General features: G+C 34.2%; 3 protein-coding genes across 10 annotated transcripts; 2 read left to right on the top strand and 1 right to left on the bottom strand.

Annotated features, from left to right (window-relative positions):
- The first annotated feature begins 629 nt into the window (after positions 1-629).
- LOC115956061 (tRNase Z TRZ2, chloroplastic) lies at positions 630-18,207 on the top strand. Of its 4 annotated transcripts, XR_004084251.1 has the most exons (9): positions 630-1,179; positions 1,772-1,934; positions 2,022-2,092; positions 2,670-2,765; positions 2,848-2,961; positions 3,774-3,842; positions 4,253-4,327; positions 5,224-5,367; positions 18,189-18,207. XR_004084251.1 is itself a non-coding variant. In XM_031074523.1 (8 exons), exons 1-8 carry the CDS (start codon positions 760-762, stop codon positions 5,311-5,313), a joined length of 1,098 nt encoding a protein of 365 aa, XP_030930383.1. In that variant the 5' UTR covers positions 630-759; the 3' UTR covers positions 5,314-5,513. The 4 variants fall into 4 exon arrangements, 3 of the variants coding, with proteins under 3 accessions (XP_030930383.1, XP_030930385.1, XP_030930384.1); XM_031074523.1 differs by lacking the exon at positions 18,189-18,207 and having other exon boundaries at positions 5,224-5,513; XM_031074525.1 differs by lacking the exon at positions 18,189-18,207 and having other exon boundaries at positions 5,204-5,513.
- Positions 6,966-11,418, top strand: LOC115956058 (myosin heavy chain kinase B-like). 2 transcript variants are annotated; one of them, XM_031074518.1, is made up of 8 exons: positions 6,966-8,251; positions 8,342-8,778; positions 9,225-9,410; positions 9,536-9,637; positions 9,994-10,146; positions 10,372-10,551; positions 11,042-11,139; positions 11,242-11,418. In XM_031074518.1, the coding sequence occupies exons 1-8, from the start codon at positions 7,534-7,536 to the stop codon at positions 11,387-11,389; spliced, it is 2,022 nt and encodes a 673-aa protein (XP_030930378.1). In that variant the 5' UTR covers positions 6,966-7,533; the 3' UTR covers positions 11,390-11,418. The 2 variants fall into 2 exon arrangements, with proteins under 2 accessions (XP_030930378.1, XP_030930377.1); XM_031074517.1 differs by having other exon boundaries at positions 6,966-8,778.
- LOC115956059 (TBC1 domain family member 2B) lies at positions 16,544-21,631 on the bottom strand. Of its 4 annotated transcripts, XM_031074520.1 has the most exons (8): positions 21,432-21,631; positions 20,354-21,166; positions 19,028-19,144; positions 18,396-18,574; positions 18,220-18,313; positions 18,025-18,102; positions 17,771-17,872; positions 16,544-16,939 (listed from the first exon to the last, which is right to left on the bottom strand). In XM_031074520.1, the coding sequence occupies exons 2-8, from the start codon at positions 20,834-20,836 to the stop codon at positions 16,805-16,807; spliced, it is 1,188 nt and encodes a 395-aa protein (XP_030930380.1). In that variant the 5' UTR covers positions 20,837-21,166; positions 21,432-21,631; the 3' UTR covers positions 16,544-16,804. The 4 variants fall into 4 exon arrangements, with proteins under 4 accessions (XP_030930380.1, XP_030930379.1, XP_030930382.1 ...); XM_031074519.1 differs by lacking the exon at positions 21,432-21,631 and having other exon boundaries at positions 20,354-21,424; XM_031074522.1 differs by lacking the exons at positions 16,544-16,939; positions 21,432-21,631 and having other exon boundaries at positions 17,844-17,919; positions 20,354-21,424.
- Positions 21,632-23,357: the final 1,726 nt, after the last annotated feature.

Below are 23,357 nucleotides of genomic sequence, written 5' to 3'. Positions count from 1 at the left end.
GGGTCTCGCAAGCCCAGGCGAGACCCAGGCAGCGCGCGGCCTGGGTCTCGCCTAGGCTTGCGAGACCCAGCTTTTTCTCTCCCTCTGATCTGCCTCTAAGCTCTGATCTGAGCCTTTGGGATGGCGCTGCCTGGGCTCGCACGACCCAGCTCTTTCTCTCCCTCTAATCTGCCTCTAAGCTCTGATCTGAGCTTTGGGATTGATTCTTAAATTTGTTTTTTTGGTATTTTGGGTTATTTATGAGAGTTCAAGTTTTTAAAAATATTTTTGAGTTAGAAATCGAGTCTCTAAGACTCGATTTCCAGCTAGACTCTACGTGGAAAAAAATCCACATCGGACGTGATCAATCGACGAAAATCGAGTCTCAAAAACTCGATTTATAGGCCCTAAATCGAGTCTTTGAGACTCGAGATGTTAGAAAACCAATTACTTTCAAAACTGAACCTATTAACTAGATAGTTAGGAAATTAATGTTAGTTACCTATTTTCTCCCGCATAAGAAAATAGTTCAGTTTCTAAGTCTGCGTGCAACAAGGTAATCGTTTTTTTATTTTTTTTATTTATTTTTTTAACAAAAATGGCCCAAATGGCTTAAAGAATAAATAGATAGATATCTCTGGTGGGTAAGTGTGACTGTGACTGTGTCCCTCCAAATATCTTCCCCCTCTCCAGTGGCAGTGAAACTGAAAAACCTCTCAAAAACCCATCTTCTCTCTCTTTCTCTCTGATGTGCTTCACTCTCACTCTTACTGCCCAAAAATGCAAACATCTCTGACCCTTCTACCCTTCAAAACCCCCTTAATTTTCCCAATCCACCACCACAACCCCATTTCACCAAAGCCTCTACCTTCTTCACCACAACCATATCAACACCACACCTTTTCCCAAAAACAAACCCAAACCCATGCCAGTCCTGTGAATTCCTTCAAAGGGTCGGGCTATATATCGACTATAAGCCAAGCTATCAAAGAAGAAGAGGAATACCGCAGAGCACGTGCCGAAGTTCTCCGCAAAGGACTTGACTTGGAAGGCATTTCAATCGAGGGACTCTCCGTTGGTGGCCATGAGACTTGTGTTATCATTCCTGACTTCAAGTGTGCTTTCGATATCGGCCGCTGCCCCTCACGTGCCATTCAACAAAGCTTTGTCTTTATCACTCATGCTCATCTTGATCACATTGTATGACCTCCTCCTATTTCCTCTTTTGCTTTTGCCTCATTTGTTCATAATTTGGCTGTGGTAACATCAAAAGTGTGTTCAGTGTTGACTTTCGGTCTCTTTGTGAACATTGGTTTTTAAGCATAAAGGATAAATATTAATATTAATGTATGTGGTGAATCCATGATTTCATTTTAGGTGGTGGACATTAGCATTTGATATGTAGTTGGAAATTAGTTCAATTTTTCTTGTCTTGGAAGTTGGAACCAAATTTAAGTTGATGTCGAGGGTGAGTTTCGGTATAAAGATTAAAAGTATGATTGTTTTTTCAAGTTCAATTTGATTTTTTTATATCTACAGCACTTGTCAGTTACTGAAATAATAGTGAATGACGTGTTGAATCGATCAAAACGGTTATGAGTATAGAATGGAGGAAAAGAATATATGTGGCCAACCTTGACTAATCTTTTGAGGATCCATAATCAACCCAAAAAAATTTGGGACTATGGCTTTGTTGTTTTTGTTGTACTTCCCATCTGTTGGTTGGTCTTATTTTCCTTATGCTCAGAGTTATTTCCTTCAATTTGCTTATAACCCGTATTTACCAACTCAGGGTGGGCTGCCAATGTATGTAGCCAGCCGTGGTTTATACAACTTGAAACCTCCAACGGTATTTGTGCCTCCTTGCATCAAAGATGATGTTGAGAAGCTTTTTGAAATTCACAGGTCCATGGGCCAAGTAGAACTGAACCTTGATTTGGTTGCATTGGATGTAGGTATGCAGCTCTAGTCTACTTGTTTGTCTTTGTGTTAAGAGTTTGTATCACTTTTTTCTGCAACTGATTTGTCAAGTTTGCCTTCAGGAGAAACATATGAAATGCGGAATAACCTTGTCGTCCGAGCATTCAAAACTCAACATGTCATACCCAGTCAGGTGATCTTCATCTAATGGTTCTTCATGTTATCATTATGTATAATTTACTAAAAGGAAAAGTATTAGTTAAAAGTACTGAGACTGTTGGAAGTAGCTCAGTTTCAGAGACAATACTTCCTCAAAGAAGCGCTTAACTATTTCCCTCAGGACATTGGATAAAATTGGAACGACGTAGAGAAGACAAAGAAGAGCTGATCCAACAATAAATGGCTTGTAAATTCTTGTTTCAACACTATGTTGAACTATTAGGATTCAAATATTGGTCTAATGTTTTTGGCATTAATTGAGACTGGATAAATTATTCTAAAGAGATGCCAAGAAATTGAATGATTCTAAATTGTTCTATTGTGATTTTTAATAGTTGGTCTTCCTAATGAGGTCTATTTTTGGACTTATGAGCAGATTATGCAGCACTGAACACATGCCTTGTGTTCAATTTCTGTGCTAGGGCTAGAGAACTTTGGACCTGGGTTGAGACCTTGTTATAGATGATTATTGATGCTTATGTGCTATCATATCAAGAGTTTGCAACATAGGATTCAGAGTGTGTAATATGTTATTACTTGGTTTTGTTTAGGGTTATGTCATCTACTCAGTTAGGAAAAAGCTGAAGATGAAGTACATTAACATGAAAGGCAGACAAATTGAGAAATTGAAGAAGTCCGGTGTTGAGGTTTGTGATTTCTGCAATATAGTTTTGCTCTAATCTTCTGTTGAATCTACATATATCTGACTTGAATTCTGCTTTTTTAAAGATTACAAATACTATATTGTCTCCAGAGGTAGCCTTTACTGGCGACACAACTTCAGATTATATGCTTGATCCACATAATGCTGATGCATTGAGGGCCAAAGTTCTTATAACTGAGGTATGCAGTAGATAGACTCCTTGTGAAGTCGCTTGTTACCATTTACATAAAGGAAGTTTGTTTGATGTTGTCTTCATGTGGAGAGGACAGAACCTTACTGACTTTTAAAAGCTAAATTTACATGCTCTAAATTTTGTTGGCAACAATTTGTTAACTTGTGAATATAAAACTCCAAAACCAGATGTATGATAAACTGTAATACTTCAAGAAATTCTACTGTACAGCAGACTGTGTAATAAGCCATGAATTTCTTTTCTGATCTTTATTTTTTCAGTAGAATTGGACTTTAAATCACTAAAGATAGGCCTTTGTACTCCTGAAAATCGGAATTCTTTTCATGCTACCTATTCGGTAATTAAAAAGTGCTATAAGATGTTGTATATAATTTTCCTTCATGGTTACATATGCTATTGAAACGAATGGTCAGATCCTAGCCTTTGCATGGCTGCCATTCTTATTGCTGACCACACATTGGTAAAAGGACCTCAGTTTATTTAATCCCATGTGTGTACAAACTCATCTATTAATAAATTGTTTCTACTGGCTCTCTTGATGTTCTTGTTCAGTATTTTGTATCTGATATCTGTGGTAGTCTAAGTGATCATTTTCTAGACACTGTATTTTCTGTCTCACCTAATATGAAAAAATGGAAATTTTCAAATTTTCAAATCAGAATATGCTCCATCTTATGTTGCAGTGATTCGATGCTGGACTTAAATTAGTGTTCTGGAACGTAAAATAATCTTGATTTTGCATCATTCATTGAGATTCCAGTTAAATATCATATCTGATCGATGAAGTTTTATTAACAGGCAACTTTCCTGGATGAAGGGATCAGCATTGAGCAAGCACGACAACATGGTCATACACATTTATTTGAGGTATGTCAAGCTTAGAGAGGAATTTTGTTTTCATTTTGTCTTCCCCTGGAACTTCATAACTATTGTCACTTATATTGGGGCCAAGGAAAGAGTGAGGTGTTAATTGGTGAGAACAAAGATCAGAAAGAAATAAACTTAGCAACTTTTTTTACACTTCCATTAGCATGCATAATTTATGGAATGACCCAAGTAAAAATTGGATGGTGATATGACCCAATGCATTGTTTGACTTGTATTAGCTTTGCGGCTCTATAACTAAGATATGAATCCAGTCCACCTGAAACACCAACTCCTCGTCATTCTCCCCATTTTTGTCTAAATAACTTTTTTTTTTGATATTTAAGTATGACTACTGAATCTTTTATCGGATTAATTTTTTTTACTGAGGTAGTGTTCTTTTGAAACTGCAGATCATTGAACATGCTCAGTGGATTCGAAATAAAGCAGTTGTTTTGACTCATTTCTCTTCTCGCTACAGTATAGAGGTAATTATTTATTTGGACTAAATTGTCTGTTTCAGTGTTCAGTAGTAATAGCTATATGTAATACCTCTATCAGCATTTAATTGTGGAATTTCCAATATGTAAAACACCATGGGTTTCCTGCCTATAAGAAAGACATTGACAATAATATGCCTCGGGCATTAGAATGTCTGTGCTGAAATCAGTTCCTCCTTTTGAAAAACATTAGAATAGAATTTTAGATAATGCTTTTGTCATCTTTTTTCCTTTTTTTCACTTTTTATTTTTTTGGGTTTTTCCTTTTATACTCCCTGCATACTGGGATTGCGTCCATTTTGGGGGCTCTTTTAATGGCATCACTTATAGTAACAACAATCAGGCCTTAGTATCAAAATTTTGGAATCAACTAGGATCCTCAATAGACTTGTCAGGGTCAACCACATGTATTCTTTCTTGCCATTCTATTTTATTCGAAGTCAATACACTCCGTTACTTTCTTAATTGACATGTAATCTTTTACTAGTTCTATTAATGTTATAATTTTAATGGCATTGATTACTTATTTACACAAAAAAATTAGCCACTTAAAGGAATAGGGTAAAATGAGATGGTCCTGAATCATTTGATGATCATGGTCTTTTACCATATAATTCTTTTGAGTCTGAGTGTATTATTGTGTTAAGATTTTACTTGTAACGTTTACACACTGAGGGTAAATATTAATTTCTATTTTTTGGGCATTATCTTCCACTGCTCACAAGAATGTTGCAGAGTAAGGGTTTTAATACAGATGGCAACTTGAAACCCAATTGCATGAGCAGCACATACATTAACATCAGGAAGCGTTTCATTTCTTAGGGATGACCCTTCGTTCTTCTCCTTCACAAATCATGTTATGAGTGTCTGTCTGTCAATTGCAGGACATTCGTCAAGCTGTATCAAAGTTGCAGTCCAAAGTGTCAGCAAAAGTGGTTCCTCTTACAGAAGGATTCAAATCAATGTACTCTTAGTTAGATTCCAGGGTTCAATTTATGTAGCAAATCAAATGTATTCAGAGAGAGAGAGTCAGTTTGTAATATATTGATGATTTAGTTGAGATGTATCATTTTGTCACTTATTCTTGTCTTTGTTGAAATGATCATGTTGCTAGCAAGAATCTGTTCATAATGTGCCTTGTTAATGCCAATAATTAGTTCTTTCTAACTGACAATGAGTGGCCTATTACCTAAGGGAAGCTTCTCAAGCCTGTTATGCTATCAAAATAAACTTGATGAAGCTTATGTTTCAATGAATTAGAATTTATTATAAGCTGTCTTACTGCCAGTGTTATTAAATCCGGCCTGACCTAGCCTGGCTAGTCAAATTGATGACTCGATGACCCAGTGCATAGATTGGGCTTGGTGATCAATTGGATCAGAACAGTAAATGAACCGGTCAAAACTAGTGTAACCCGGTGAATTTTAAGCAACCTGTGTGACCCGAGTGGGTTTTATTAACCCGACACTTGGGTTCGTGAATTGTGTAAAATTACATTAATAAGTTTATTTTATTGACTATTTTATTATTTAAATGTGCGATAATATGGTAATTTAAACAAAAGTTTGAGATTTTACTTTTTATTTATTTAATGAACCGGTCAAAACTAGTGTAACCCGGTGAATTTTAAGCAACCTGTGTGACCCGAGTGGGTTTTATTAACCCGACACTTGGGTTCGTGAATTGTGTAAAATTACATTAATAAGTTTATTTTATTGACTATTTTATTATTTAAATGTGCGATAATATGGTAATTTAAACAAAAGTTTGAGATTTTACTTTTTATTTATTTAATATACATAATTTTAAAACATGTAACAAGATTTTATTTAGCAAAGACTTTGTTACAATCTTATGACATTTGTTTATTTTCCTTGTGAATTTTATATAATTTCTAATGCTATTGTTTATAAAACATTGATTTTGAATTGTAATAGAGGGTTTAATTTAAGCATATTCTTTTTCTTTTTTCTTTTTATTTACATATTCAGATAATGATTTCTCAAACTTAATTTTATATATATTAAATTTTTTTTTTAAATTATATTTGGTCTTATGGTTCGACCAATGATCCACTTGTTGAACCAATGACCCAGTTCATAGACTGGGTCAATGTTTGGTCTGGGTTTAATAACTATGCTTACTGCCATTAAAGTTCCAATCAACTTTGTTAATTTGGTGCTAGTATCACAATCCCAAATTTCCATAGCATTAAATGGAAGATTGGTGGGCTCTATTGCTGTTAGAGTTCCAATCCTAGAAACGCGCTTTAACAAGACTAGTTTTTTATTGGGTAAAACGCAATTAAAGCAAATTTGTAGTATTATTTTTATTCAATCAAAATCTTCACTTTAAAAAAAATTTGTCCTTATTTATCTTAAATAAATTTTAAACTTAAAATATAATAATAAATGATTTTTAAAATTAAATTTGGTCATCTAAAAGAGATATATCAACAGAGGAATATATATATATATATATATATATATTTTTTTTTTTTAAAAAAAAAAATTGTGTAAACTCAAAAACAAAGTACGGCAAATTTTGGTAGGGCAAAATAGTGACCGTTATGGTTTAAGATATAAATAGGTCCAGAGGGGCGTTAAAAAAAACACAAAAGCAACTCTTTCTTTGATCTCTCTCTCTCTCTCTCTCTCTGAATTTTTGAACGAACTTGCTATTAGTATTATTATTCTGAATGTCGGTGGCAAATTGATCTGCGGTCTTTCTCTCAGTCTCAGGTTTGCTTTGCTTCTCGATGGAATTGTTATTGCTATTTCTAGGGTTTTGTTTTTCGCTTAGGGTTTCCTTTATACTTGCCTATTCCCAACTTATATTGGATTTCCGCGAATCTCCCACTCCTTAGGGTTTTTCTTCGCCATTCCTCTGATTTTTTCCCCTTGAGAAATCAAACCCTAATGGTCATGGCCTTTGGTTTTCTTCCCCCCCATTAGTGGATTGCCGATTGATTTTGATTGATATTCATTAAAGAAATCAAACCCTAAATCAAATAATGAGGAGGATTTAGGGTTTGGTTTCATTAATTAATATCTTTAATCTATATGGGTGGTTTATTTAGTTGCAACTTCAAACAATGAATCTGAACCTGAATCTGAATCTGTGTGAATTAGTTGTGTGAATCGGTGTGTTCTTTTTGGTTATATATGTATAAATAGTAGATACAACAACTAGGTATGGAGTTAAAGATAGCAAGAAGAGGGTCGGGATGCTCAGTTTTTGATCGTCTTGGAACACCAAACAACAGAGACACAAACAGAAACAGAAACAGAAACAGAAACAGTGTTGTTTGCATCTTTTGGCGTAATGGGAGATGCCGCAAGAACCCGTGTAGGTTCCTTCACAGTGTCAGTGAGAATGAAACTGAAGCAAAAAGGCCTGTAAACTATGGTTCTGGCAGTGTTCAAATTCAAATAGAAGGTGTTCGTAATGGATCTGAACGCAACCCATGCCCTAGAAAGAAACTTGCCAACAACACTTGGGTTTTGAGCAAGTACCCAATTGTCAAAAATGTAGTAGAAGTAGTTGCTTCGGAATCTGAACATCTCTACTGCCCTAGAAAGAGGCCTCACTGTGTTGTTACCGACAAGACTTCGGTTTTGAGCAAGTACCCAGTTGTCGAAGATGAAGTAGAAGTAGTCGCTTCTGATTCTGAACACCTCTTCCCCCCTAGAAAGAGGCCTCACTGTGTTGTTACTGAAAACACTTTGGTTTTGAGCAAGTCCCCAGTCCCAGATCATGAAGATTGTCCACGCCCTAGAAAGAAGCCCCAAGTTCCAGATCATAACAAGTCTGAAGATGAACTTCAAAATCTTGTTGCTGCCAAGTCTAAGGAGGAAAACGATGTTCCTAACAATCCATCGCCAACTGTTGCTAATAACCCCTCTTCTGAAGATGAAGATGTTACTCCCAGCAAGTCCCTGGGAACTTTTGTTGAGCCTAACAATTCATTGCCAACTGTTGCTAATAATCCCTCTTCTGAAGATGAAGATGTTACTCCCAGCAAGTCCCTGGGAACTTTTGTTGAGCCTAACAACTCATTGCCCACTTTTGCTAATAACCCCTCTTCTGAAGATGAAGATGTTACTCCCAGCAAGTCCCTAAGAACTTTTGTTGAGGCTAACAATTCATTGCCAACTGTTGCTAACAACAACAGCAACAACAGCTCTTCTGAAGAGGAAGATATTACTCCCAGCAAGTCCCTGGAAATTTTTGTTGAGCCTAACAATTTATTGCCGACTGTTGCTAACAACAACAGCACTTCCAAAGATGAAATTGTTACTCCCAGCAAGCCACTTGAAACTGTTTGTCAGTTCTGGGTTCATGGCAATTGTGCACAAGGGGATCAGTGCCAGTACCTGCATTCATGGTTTCGCGCAGATGGGTTAGGGATCTTGGCAAACCTCCAAGGCCACAACAAGGTGCCTCTTCTCTTCTCTTCTCTTTGTTGTTTTACATTGACATTATCCTTTGATTGCTCACTTCTATATCAAAGGCTTTAAAGCTTTCCTAACTTATAATCTGCAGTATCTAACTTATATGTCCAAGGTTATATTACTAGAGAATTCTGAAATTATGATTTTTGTAATAACGCAACAAGCAATTCATTGGAAAGCATGTTTATTCATGGTATGGAAATATTTCTCCTTGTCCCACTAGTACTAACCCTTAAAAAAATTAAAAGATCACAAAGAGTGTGGGCGGCTCTTTCACAGCAACAAGTTTAGCCAGTAAACAAGTGGAGAGCTGTCTGTCTACCTATAACAATAAAGACCTTTGTTCTATCTCTGTAAACAGAGTTCTTAGATATAAATATTATTTGATACTTAATTGGGACAACCGATACACATGAGTTTTCTGATAACAGGCTGTCACGGGGATTGCACTTCCTGAAAACAGCAACAAGCTCTACTCAGGCAGTAGAGATGGAACATTTCGGGTTTGGGACTGTGATACAGGGCTGTGTGTTCGTGTCAATGACCTTGGTACAGAGGTTGGATCCCTTATTTGTAGGGGCATATGGGTCTTTGTTGGCATGACAAATGTTGTTAAGGTAAGCTCTAAGCTGAGTACATTTTATTTTTGTTTTCTTTTCCTTTTGTTGTTGCCACTGTTGTGTTGCCATTAATATTAGTTTACTCAACTTCCTGCCCAATTTGGTACGTTGATATGTTGCAGGCATGGAATACTGAGTCTGGTGTGGAATACAATCTTGATGGACCTGTTGGCCAAGTCTATGCCTTGGAAACAACTGATGATGTACTGTTTGCTGGGGGCCAGGTAACTATTTTGGTAACATTATTGCTTCCTCAAAATTTTCAGCCAACTTTAATTCTTTCATTGGTTTTAACTAAATTTTTTGTTTTTATTTTTATTTCTATTTAGTAAGTTTGAGCAATAGCTTCTCTCTTGTTGTAATGTAATTTCATATTTCTGTTGAAATCCCTGATGATGCTTGGAGATGTCTCTAGAATTTTCTGGGTTCGGTGTTTTATCTATTATGTTGTTGTCCTTAGAATCATACAGGATTGCAATGGTGTTTATTGTTTACATGCTTTTAACACCATTGTTCTTAGTCACGTTCATATTCATATTATGACGACCTAAAATGAATTAATTGTTACTTCTAATCACAGGATGGTGTTATTAAGGCGTGGAAAGGCAGTTATGACAATCCCGCTTTCCATCTGGTTGCATCTCTTAAAGGCCACACAGGTGCAGTGTTATCTTTAGTTGTTGGATGCAACAACAAGAGACTGTACTCAAGTTCCAAGGACCATACAATAAGGGTAAGTTTGTGCCTATAAGATTGTTACCTGTTGTTATCTATTTTGTTAGTATTGATTGATGGTACTCTATTTTATTTCTCCTGTGTGCTTGATGGAAACTAAACAACTTTGATTATTTCTGCATTCTGCAAGCATAGTTATTGAATTCATTTCTAATTGAGTGAACTTAGTGCTGACCTTTTATTTCTGTTGCTTGACTGTTCCTTTCATTACACTTCTTGCCAGGTTTGGGACAATGAAACTTTTCAATGTATTGAGACACTGAGTGGGCATACTGATATAGTGACGGCTCTTATCTGTTGCAATAATTATTTGTTGTCTTCTTCGTTGGACCGCACAATAAAGGTCTGGGCTCTTGGTAAAGAAGGCAACTTGGAAGTAGTATATACACGTGCTGAAGAACATGTAAGTTATTGAACCACTGCAATCCTTTCTCTGTATTTTTGCTTTTATTCCTTTGTTATTTTTCTTGACCCTTTTTTTCTTGTTGATATTGGTTTCTGATGGTGGTTGAAGTGTACTACACATATTAGGCTGCCTTAGTCCTAGTGAACTTGGAAGTAGTAAATAGTTAAGGATTATGCTACATACCATCTTTGCCATGTTGATATCAAGGAATGTGTGTATATTTGGTTCTATTCCCAACTGAATGTTAGTATTACATTAACGGCCCTGATGTTATGTCTGAAGTTCTGTGTGTGGTAATTTGAAGCTCATTTTGCAGTGCAATGTAGATGATATCATGGTCTTAGCTTTTGAACACTTTCATCAAATCTTTGCATAGATTTTGTAGAAATCCTGTTGTACATTATTTTTAGATCTATACAAGTTATATGGATTAGCACTATTCTAAGGTTAACTATAACTTGATGGTACAATATTTTCCATGTGACAGGGTGTTCTAGCACTTTCTGGGATGACTCTTGCAGATAATAAGCATATCTTGTTTTGCTCTTATAATGACAACTCTGTCCAACTATATGAACTGCCATCGTAAGTACACTTCCCTTTTTAATGATCTAAATCTCTTTTTTATGAATGAGCTTTCTTCTTTACTTGCTAGCCGTGACTAATTATTTATTATTACTGTTATAGATTCACTGACAGGGGCAGATTATTTGCAAAACAAGAAGTTAAAGAAATCCAAATAGGTCCCTCTGGACTCGGACTCTTTTTCACAGGCGATGAGACTGGTTTGGTAACAGTGTGGAAATGGCTAGAAGAACTCCAAAACAGAAAGTAGCAGCCGAGACCCTCAGACCCCAAAACTAGGAGAGTAGCCGGTTGAAACTGAGACGGAAAAAATTGTGTACATGTGTAAATGTCTATATAATTTGTGGAACAATTCACTTAGTAATCCATTCTCTCTTTTTTTGTAATGTTGCTGTATATATAACTTTTTCCTAATAATGCGCTCTCTCTCTCTCTCTCTCCCAAAAAAAAAAAAAAAAAAAAAAATCTTTTAACCTTACTGAATAAAGGAGTATTGTTCAAGTACTGTACCCTATACTCTTGTTCTGATAGAGATTAGCTCAGTGACAAGAGCATTATCTTGGGGGTGTGGGTTCAATATGTGGAATTGAACATCCATGATATCGACACTTGTTATGGGGTTTTTTTATTTTTTATTTTTTTTTTTGTGGGTATCTGTATCTATTTTTTCTGCTTTGGGCATTGGTTATGAGTAGACACAATTGTTATCCTTGCACTTCGATTGTGTTTGAAAAAACTTAATGAGGACTCAAGTATTGCGGTGATTATCCTAAAAATTACCCACCATGATGCAGATGACGCATTTTCAAGTTATTGACACAAGGCTTATCGTGTGAGTTTAAGACAAAGATTCAGTTTTAAGCTACTTTAGGATGAATTTAAAATAAAGATTCTAAGGGGACTGAAAAAAAAAAGAAAAAGAAAAGTAATGCGTAAAACAAGTAAATTGGACTCACCAACAAAAATGAGGTGGTACATTGGAAGTGTTCAAAGTGCTGACTGCTGAGTTCTGTAGACTTGCTAATTGTAGATGTTTTATTTTTCCTCCCCCGAATGGAGGTTGTAGTAATGCAGGTCAATGGCAACACGATTTAGGTTGCCCCAGGCGGTTTGAGTGGATCACATCAGCACTTGAAGTGTACATGGCATCATAACAGGCTTTATAGTAGTTTTCATTGTTATCTAGAGGGGCACCTTAGGCAATAGGTTCGTTCATTAACTCAAATGCTGCAAGACTAGGATCGTTGGCTTATCTGCTCAAAAACAAGTTCTGCATTAGGATTTAAGATTTAGGCCACATCCAAGGTAGATCAATTGCTTTTATTGGGGAGGTCTATATTGCATTACTCTCAGCCGTATTTATTAGACAGGATCAACTTCTCACATTTTTTTACTTGTACCTGAACATCCAACAAAAATAAGATTTGAGTTATATTAGTGGTGCTTAGCACTAGCATAGGTGTGTCAAAATGCCAAATATTTGACATTTGGCATACCAAACATCAAAAAAAGCTTCCACATCACAGGTTTCAAATTCTAAAACTTATAACATGGGTGAATAGTACTGTTCCAAATAGCATAAGGTGTTAAATGCTAAATTTTTAGTATTTAACACACCAAATACCAAAAAAAAAAAAAAAAAATCACCTTCATGAGAGGTGTAAAATGACAAATTTATTTAGTATTTACTACAATAACGTTCTAATAATAGTAGTGTACAAGCAAGTGTGCTATTAATATTTTGTATATTTTTTATTCCTACTTTTTCTCTCTTTTGTTAGTTCTGTGACTGTTGGGCATTACTCTCTCTCTCTCTCTCTCTTATATGACCGGGACTTGGGAACCAAAAAGAAAGAAAGAATATTTAAATAAAGTGGTAAAAAAATAAAATATGTGATATAGGGTGTATTGTAAAATAATGTGTTAAAATAGATAAAGTAATTTTGTATATGTCAAAATAGATTTTTTTTTAGTATATCTCCACAAAAAAAAAAAAAAAAAGCACTTCATTAATTTTCTTAAAAATTGTGCAAACTAAAAATTCTAATCATTCTTGTTACACAATCATAATCGCCACACATAAACGCATTTACGCATTTTGTATAGAGTATAGAGTAAGCAACAAACTTAAGGGTCTAATTTTTCTTAAAGTTGTTTTGTATTTTAATGTTCTTTTTTTTTTTTTTTTGGTTGCTGCGAATTCATGTTCAACTATAATGATTACGAAAGCAAGCCCCAAAAATAAATAATAATTACTTTATTTTATTTTATTTTATTTTATTTCAATCGGGACAAAAAGCATAATTTCAATTAGTGTTGCAAAAACGTGTAACTTACTGCCCATAAACTTCGTAAGGCAAAATTATAATGTACTAACTTATAACTCTATGCATATACATAGATATACTTAAAGATATACAATAAGATGCATAATAAAATTCATATATATAATTTAAATACTATTGATAGTCATTTTTATATTTTGTTAACTCTTTAAAAAATTCTGTAAAAATATTATTAGGTATAAAATATAAATTGTCCATTTAAAAAAAAAATTATTGTGAAGCATCTTTTTTTTTTTTTTTTTTACAATTCATTTATTCTAAACTCTTTGGTTTTTATACTTAATAACTCATTTGAATGAATATTTATAATGCGGTCCCACATTTGATTCTAAAATTAAGAAATAAAACTCTTTAAGAATAAATAATTTAGTACATATGGCGCAAAATTAGAATTCTAATTTGAGTTTCTCTCAGTTTCATATATTATTATATATATAGATATATAGATTATACACATTTCGGTCAATTTATCATTATCTTAAAGAAAACATAGTGTCTACAACCAAAATACACAGAATTTTCCTCTCCATTTCTTAAGGTTTTCAAGTTGCGATGGTTTAAGACATACTTATATTTATGGTGTGTTTAGATACCGCTTATTTTGTTGAAATTTGAAAACTGAAAACTAAAAACAATAAAAAAAAAATTTGGTTACTGTTCACGCAAAAAATTATTGTTCATTTGCTTGTTTGCACTCATTTAGTATTTGGATAGTGTTTTTCCCCTGGCATTGCACGTTTGCGTTTCATTTCTGTGGGTTCCATGCACTGTTCGCGAGACCCACAAGTACGGAATTTAACAAATATAACTTTAAAACTAGGTCCCACGGCACTATTCATACATTTAAAAATTATTTTGTTAAAGTGTTTTCAGTTTTTAATTTTCAGCAATAAGTGGTATTCAAAAGCTCGTAACAAGACATTGTATAGGTTCTCATAAGTGCTTAGCGAGAAGTCTATGCAGCACTTTAATTTGGTTGCAAAACAATCTCTGCTATTTCAAATCTTTCTAGGTTATTCAAACTTATTATCACTACGATAGAAGTTGTTAACCTTACCACACACATAATTTCTTACAAATCACGAGATCAAAAATTTATTACGACTCATAATTATCTCTCATGAAACAAGTAGTGCGATATCATTTTTAACAGTCTCTACTCAACCATAATCTCACTAAAAACAACATTTCTATGTACTTAATATATAAACTTAATTTTCAATTTCATGCCATTGTATCTTGCCAAAAACTTTCATGCAGCATTACAGACTTTCAACATGCATTTCATCATTACAAAAATATATAAATATGAGCATTTAACACATATTTCGACAAAATGGAGTTAAAGCACATTAATATCAATAATATAATGTGCTCCAAACACACACACACACACACATATTTATATATAGGGTCATGTTAACGAGTGCCCTTAGGGCACTTGTTAACAATCCATTTTAGGAAAGTTTTGACATCACTTTTATGGGAAATTGAAAAAGTTGTCAAAATATTAATTAATTTTTTTTCTTTTGCTATAAAAACTTTCTTTAACTGGATTCTTAATCAGTACCTTAAGGGCACTCGTTAGCATTTCCTTTATATATATAAAGAAATGCTAATGAATACCTTTAAAGCATTGGTTAATAATCCATTTAAAGAAAATTTTTATGGGAAAAAAAAAGCAATTAATGTTTTGACAGCATTTTTCATTTCCCATAAAAGTGGTGTCAAAAATTTTCTAAAATGGATTGTTAATTAATGTTCTAAGGGCACTCGTTAGCATGACCCATATATGTATATATATATGCATCAGCCGCAGTGACCATTTTTGGGGCTCTATTTTCCATGACTACAGTCCTTTTCCACTCCATTTTCAGCATAGATCTTAGTTTTGGGGGGTCCATTGATGTTTGAGTTTGTGTTAACCTTAATTGGTATGATGTGTTTTAAAACCGGTTTATGTGACCAAAGCGGACAATACAATATCATGCCAATGACAGGTTAGGGCGTGACATAATGCTTTGTGATACCCCAAATTAGATTGTTTGATATTATGCAGCGTGGACATGTGCTATCTCCCACATAAAGTGTTTACTAGGTAGATCTTAAGTTTATAGGTGATTGTGAGAAGTTCCAATTGCAAATTGATGAGTAATCCCTTTTGAAGTGTAGACATAGATGTAGATGTGGCTAACACTTACGTCAGCTTAGCTAATTTAATTCTTATCCCTCTACATCATTTTTTTTTTCTTATTTTTATATTTTTGAAGTATATTAACATTCAGAAATAGACCAAAGGGGAAGGGAAATGGAGACATGCTGATCTTGGATGGAAGTGGATAAATCTGAGAGTGAAAATAACTTTCTCCAAATTTTAATAGACCCCTTTTTCCAAGGTTGATTTGTTCAATGTTGGTTATGGCCTTATGGGTTTCCTAATTGCTTGGCTATTGCCTGTCGCAGCAACTGTGGTTAGTTCGTTGGCTTTGTGCAGTTTATTGGTTTTTCCATTTGGGTAATTAATTAGTAAACAATGTTCTTGATTTAATCTGTTCAGTAATGGATTATCCCACCAAAATCAAACTTATAAACCGCTATTACAAATGAAGCAATGTTGCATAGTATCACACTCAATCCAAGTCTCAGGATCAAATCTAGAACGTCACAACTCAATTCATTCAAGTAATTCTCAGGTACTCCCAACTTACTGGCTAATTACTAATTAGTTCTATCAATGTTCATAAAGATGATCCATGTAAAAAGATTTGCACTGACCAGCAGCTAAACACATACATGAACATTGAGAGGTATTAAAGTTTATTATAATTGAGTTCCAGTTCTTGTTTTGGTTGACAGAAGGGGGGAAATCTTAAAACCAAACATCAGACCATTCCTATAATAGGAAAATCAGAAGCCTGCCAAAACAACAGGAAGTTCAAGTTACATTACATTACACATTAGAGTTGATCAAGCATTGAAAGGAATTGAGATAACAAATTCAAGAACTATGCCACAGGATGGAAATGGTGCAATGGAATTGGTTCAGGAGGGTGAAGGAGTCATCAAACAACTTTTCAGAGGAAATTAAATTAAATTTTCATTTAACAATTACAAGGACTGAATTTTGATATACTTAATCGTATATAATGTAACAATTCAAAATTTACATTTGTTAACTACAACATTCAAAAAACAACAGGCACTCTCTTCGCTTGGGAAAGAAAGGCATGAATTGATATTCTTCTCTAGGGGGGCAACAGAGCCCCCGGCCCCCACTAGGATGACTTGACATATTACACATAGAACAACAACAACAAAAGTTATTTATCATCCAATTTAAGGGAATTTAGCCGTCTTAGTCTTTGATCAAGCTCTGCCATGACTGCTGGTTCTTGCTTTTTCCGTTGCTTAGATATAGTGTTGGTTGTCATAGAACCAATCTTATCAAATGCCACCTGCAAGGTCAAGTTATTAAAAGCTTTATTAACATTAACTTGGTGATTGAGAAAATCTTCAATGTAATAAGCTGATATACTCAAGGAAGTAGGAGATTGATTCCATATATCAACTTTAGCCAAGATAATGGGAAAAAGTTGAAGTCCACGTGCAAAGCTGATGTGTGTGCACACCAAATCAAAAAATATTTCAAAGCCAAATCAAATCTTTCATTATCAATGTTCATTCTAGGTTAAAATATTATTTTTGTCCATAAAATGTAGCCTTGATTCTATTTTCTTACTTAAAATTTTAAAATTTCTATTCCCATCCCTGAAAATTTAATATGTTCTACCTTTGAACCTTTTGTCCATTTATTAAGTTTTTTTGTTGATGTTTGACGGAGAGGACAAAAATAGAACCTGGATGATATTTCAAGGACAAAAAAAGGAGAAAAAAAAAAACTATACTTTCATCCCTAAAATATGCATTTCGTTAGACATGCCGACAAAAGACTCAATAAAAATGGACTGAAGGATGAAATGAGGAATATTTTAATTATCGGGGACAACAATATAACTTTTGAATTTTAAGGATGAAATATAAAACCATATCTTGGGGATGAAAGGAACATTTTTTTTTTTTTCCCTTTTATTCTATTTGCACTACTCCAAATAAAGCGTAATTCGTTCCCAAACCAACCCCCCCCCCTTCCCCCCCAAAAAAAAACCAAAAAAAGAGACTATTTAAGTTATTCCAGATTATTGATTGAAACCTATGAATGGGAAAAATAAGCAGCAGGAACTTAGAAAAATATTATAACTGAAAAGAGGGAGAGAGAATTGTTTCACCGTTAGTAATTCATCAGGATCAAAGAGGTGATGAGTGGTTTTCTGCAAAATGTTAATTACATCACCAACATGATGGGAGTGAATCAACTCCTCTTCTTTCATCTGCATTTGTAAATCACAACTTCAACAACCTACTCCCATAGTAATGTCTGATGTTTGAATTATAGCTCTAACAATCAACAATCAAGTATCTGATAAATATCAAGTAGGCAACACATAAAATGCAAAGAACCTAAAGGATAAAATGTTTTCACCTTAAAGAATGCTAAAGCCACATGAAACAGAACCTTTGCCCCCTCATAGAAAAGAACATCCCACACCCGCAGAGTTGTCTGGAAAAAGAGCCAAAGGGAACAATTGTCAGTTATAAAACAATCTTAAATTATTCAACTGCTTTTGAACTATAGCATATATTAGGGAGAGAGAGAGAGAGATAACATTGTTCTAACCTCTGAAGGCAAGCTCTTAGAAAAGAGGCATAGGAACCACTCAGTGGCAACAAGGGAGACATCAAATTCCAAAGCTTCCAAATGAGTGGCTATCCTGCATTTTTCTTTTTCCAATTTTAAAAAGTACTGACCAAAAAGAAAGGACGCATCTGCAAAGTCATCAGAAAGCAAAGTACCTTGGGCACTTTTTAGCAAGAAGATCTTTGAACACTCTTTGTTCAACATGGCATCCCGATAAGTTAGTTGTGTAGCAGTCACTAACTAATACATTTTCCAAGAGGACAGCTAGCATCCAAAATGCATCTTCCTCTGTTTTCATCACAAGCAACAATAATGCTGCGACATAATTTAAGCCCTGCACCAGGAATAACTCAAGATATTAGATAAAAAGTAGTAGTATTCCAAATTAGCTATTGAATTTCAGCAATTATCCAGAACAGCTTAAATTTGTCTTGCAATGAAGTTCAATAATTACTAGTAGAAACTTAAGAGAAGCCAGTTTTGGTGCTCCAGATCCATTATCTAGAATAAGATATACAATAAATAATGAATTCTACCCAAAGAAATTAGATCAAAGTACAGCCAGTTCCCTGAGTTATTTTGTGATTGTTATTCTTGAGTAACAAAAGTGTCAGGTTACGCGTTTGAGTTTGAGAATCATCTTCTCCAAAAGAAAAACAAAAACAATACAAAATTTTGGGGTTAAGGCTGCCTACCAATTACCTCTCCCAAAACTACATTAAACTTAAATAAATTCAATTCTGGCATAAAGATATTTCTGCACAGGTCTAGGAGAAAGCAGACTCACCTGACAGTAGCCAACATCAGAATCACGGAAAGAATAACCAACAAGAACACGTCGGAGAGTAGCATGACCCTCTGGAGTGTCTAGCCATGAGTGACCAGGGAAGGTTCGTGGTAGGTCCTGCATGTATATAATTTCGTTAATGTCTCTTGAAAAGTAGGCCTTATATTTGTTCTGAAAGAAACTGAAATATGTCAACCTTGAAAATATATAATACAACCTTCAAAAAATTAAAGTGGGGGCTAAAACGCTAGATGTATAGAAATTTACTCCACAATCTCACTCCCTCAGTCATGCTACTCAAACATCACAGCATTATTAAATGATCAACATCAAATTAAGATCAAGACACTGCATTAAAAGATTAAAGTCTTGATCTTACTCCCTATCTCCAAAATTCAATGAGTTGAGATTTGTGGCAATAAATAAACAAGAATGCCAGGTCAGAGCTCAAAACTAATTACCTTAATTGACCAATGGTCATACAAATGCATAGCATTTACAAACATCAGCTTCTAAATCGTCAAGAAAGAAACTACAATACATTTATGGTCCATGGAATGTAACAGCAGCAAGGTTATCACCCCAAGAATAACAATAAAAATGATTTTAAAAAATGTCGCATCTATTTAGAAACTGGTTTTCAAAAATCCTCATCCAAAAGCTTCATCTTAGGAAAAATTGATGTGTTTTCTAGAGATAAGGCTACTTAATCTTGATTACTTTTAAAAAATAAAAATAAAAACTGCATAAATCTAGCAAACCTCTTACCACCAAATACCAAACTTTAAGCTGCATATTTGGACAGGGAAAATAAATGGGCATTGTTATCATCCCTTTTAGTTCCAGAACAATATTTGTGACAATCTTGGCTTGAATAATGACATCGAAGGTGCTATAAAACTATCTAAGAATACTAGAATGCAGCTATTATAGCATCGTTATGGGGTGGCTCTCAGAATTCATACATGATGAAATGATAAAACAATATTACATCATAAGAGACGCAATTCCTAACATTAAAGCATAAAACAATGGGTCATTTGTTTCAACAAAGTGCTGCAAAATAAGATTTCCCCAGTTATTCTCTAAGATCTCCAAATCAGCTTCAAATCTAAATGAGCATTTAGGATATAAGTCAACAGTACAAAAATAGATGTTGCAAAAGTACTTATCTATCAAAAGACACCTAACCCCAGAAGATGATATACCATTAATCTAATCAGAAAGTCCATGAACCAATCCCACAAATGCTACAAACATCAATAAAAATAAAAAATAAAAAGACCAATTCTACGATTTCTACAACCATGATTGCAATGTACTCACATGATCAATCTGCCTGGTGGCAGGAGTGACCTTCCCCTCGACCGCCTTGGTGAGGTCATTGTAATAGCTGTCTGGCGCAGTGGACTTCTTCTTGGCAGCCCCAGATAAAGAAAACCAGATCTTGGGGCGTAGAACTGGTGGAATTCCCTTCCTAATGAGCCTTTTCAAAGTAATGGCATTTGCCATAGCTGATAACTTAAGGGAGGCCTTAAGGGATTGGCCTTCAGAGATAGAAGGCTGCAAATACCAATTAGCTCCTTTGCTGGCCTCCAATGCCCACCAAACCCTGCCCTGCTGCCTCACCTTCTCCCTCACCTCATTCAACACATTCACATCATCCACATTCCCTTCTACCGTGAAACCATAAAGGTCTTGAAACTTCACAGTTAGGTTTGCCCTCCTAGCATGGATGCTAGGCCTCAAGATTGGTATTTGGGATTGAAATTCTAAGGCAAGGTCTCTCTTACTTTGTGTTCCATACATTTCTTGGGGTTATAGGGGTAGATCAAGAAAGAAACTATAAGAGATATAGATATAGAGATTAAAAGAGAAGAAAGAAAAAAAAGATGGTGTCTTTGATTAAAGAAACAAGAGGACCTTGTCAAATGAGAGAACCCCACAAGATTGAAACAATGAAACGGTCTATTTTGGAGCCTGCCGAGAGGTTGAAATTTGATTAGGGAGAAAGACGGAATTTTTTTGGATTTTCTTCAAATGGGTGTTTCAGATTTTAATGAAGAATAAAGAGTCAGGCACAAGAATTGTCACCAATGCCTCACATTTGTCAAGGCCGCGAAAGCCCCTTTTGTGCCACTGAAAAAATAAAAATAAAAAAAGCTTGAATATTTCCACTATATTGAATCAAACAACCAAAGAAAAAAAAAATTATATATATATATAGTATTCTTTATCTTTTTCAAGTGTGTGCTTTAGAATAGCAGATGGTAGGTATTCAACAACAGCAGCAGAGACCAATAAAAGGGAAAGTGAGGGACAAAACAGAAAACAGAAAAACAGAACCAAAACCCAAAACCCAGTAACAGATCCTACAAAAACTGAGAGAGAGAAAAGGGGATACCTGAAATGGGTTTTGTTTGAGGAACACAAAATTAAATTATTTTTGGGCAGATTAGAAATAAAAAGAAAGAGGGTTGCAAGAATCTAGAAATCCTAAAACTATGGGTAGATAGAATTAACGGGAAAATAGGTTGTCTTGTCTGATGTGGGTTTTTCTTGGGTGGTAGTGGTAAAAGAAATAAATGGTGCAGAATTGTTAAAGCAATTTACTTTATGTGGCTGCTTGTAAAATTTGTGTTTCTATTATTATTATTTTTAAAAAAAAAATTTTGCCTAAGTAATATTTTGGAACGTTATAGTGGACTAAAGTGGATTTAAGATGATGGTGATGATGTTTTGGAAAGAGATTTTTTTTTTTTTTTTTTGGTAGAAATGATTTGGAGAGAGATGATAAGATTGGTTTGGGACTTTGGGTAGGTTTTTAATCTTCCATCATTGCATGATTGATGGTAAAAAAATCTTGCACTTTTAAAATCACTATACTACCCTTTTACATGGGCTTTGGTTATTTTTGTGGATGTCCATATTTGCCCTTTATGGTTGACTTTCAATTTTTGATTTATTTTTTTAATAGGTGACCCTTTTCTTTTTGGAACTCTCTTTTCGGCTTGATAACAAAATTTTAGGGTGGTGTAAAGTGTTGTTTGTTTTCCCTCTAGCGTTTTTGTTTCAAATTTCTTGAAACAATGGTTAAATTTGTGTTTGGTCAGCTTATTTACTGTCAATTAATTTATTAAAATCCTTCCTTTTATTTGTTTAATCTCTAAGTAAATAAATTGGTCATGCACAAATTGTTCACCATAAATGGATTTTTTATTATTATATAATTTTATAATTAAGAGAGAGGATAATTTGAATTTTGAATAACTCATTTTGGAAAGATTAGAAAGTATTAACTAATTGAGCTACAAGCATATAAAATTCTTGGCTCACCATAAATGGAAATGTGGTTATTATGGGAAAATATATGATGGATTAATTCCTTTCTACATATCTAATTTTAAGAAATATTAATAATGGGCTAATTCAGCTTTATGAAACATCCAAATATGTCTTGTTTCTAAAAAAACAAAAATTTCCAAATGTGTCTAAACGGATATCTCTTCTAGTTTTGAAATCATTTGAATAACTTTTGATGGGTTTGTAATGGGGGAATGAGATTGGTTTTTTTCCTCATCTCTTTTACGCAGATTCTTTGAGTTTCTATGATAAGTTATTTTGGAAGGTTATATAGATTTTTCACAAGGTTTGTATGCAAACTACATCCCAACCTTTATTATTCGAAACTATCACATCTTTATTTTATTTAAAATTCAATAATAGAGAGGAAGTTTGTAAAATTATAATTATTGGGAATTTGGGAGATTAATCAAATTATCTACCCTCAATTAAGTCTTATTCATCTACCTTGATCTTCTTGTATAACCTTTTTTTCAACTACTTAGCCGCTTTATTAACATAGTAACATTTATATATATATAGATAATATTATTAATCTATTAACATAGTAACATGATCAGTCTATTTGATCCTGCCGTACCTTGAGAACTTTGATCCTGGAGGCCTTTTTCATACAATGGATCCATGGAAACAGTTTAATATTTTTGCAAAATAAGAAAAGAAAAAAGGAAGTGCTTTATTTTATATGTATGTTTTTAATAATCCATTGAAAGAGTTAAAAGAATTTTACATTATTATGCTATTAACGTTGTGGTATGTCTTTATTGGCTTATTCCTTTGGTGTTATCTTTTAATATAATTGCTGCAATGCAGTAAAATTTTTTGTCTTTCTTTTACAAGCTTGGGCCGCAGGTCCTTCTTGTCGATCATGCTGTCTATAGGTGTGCTGTATATTTGTCTTTTTACTCAAAAATTTGAATATATATTGTGTTAATTCAACATTTTCAACATGGTGTGTGATGATACT

This window comes from Quercus lobata, chromosome 8 (assembly GCF_001633185.2).
Source record: "Quercus lobata isolate SW786 chromosome 8, ValleyOak3.0 Primary Assembly, whole genome shotgun sequence".
NCBI lineage: Eukaryota > Viridiplantae > Streptophyta > Magnoliopsida > Fagales > Fagaceae > Quercus > Quercus lobata.
This window is presented reverse-complemented; position numbering and strand designations above follow the sequence as displayed.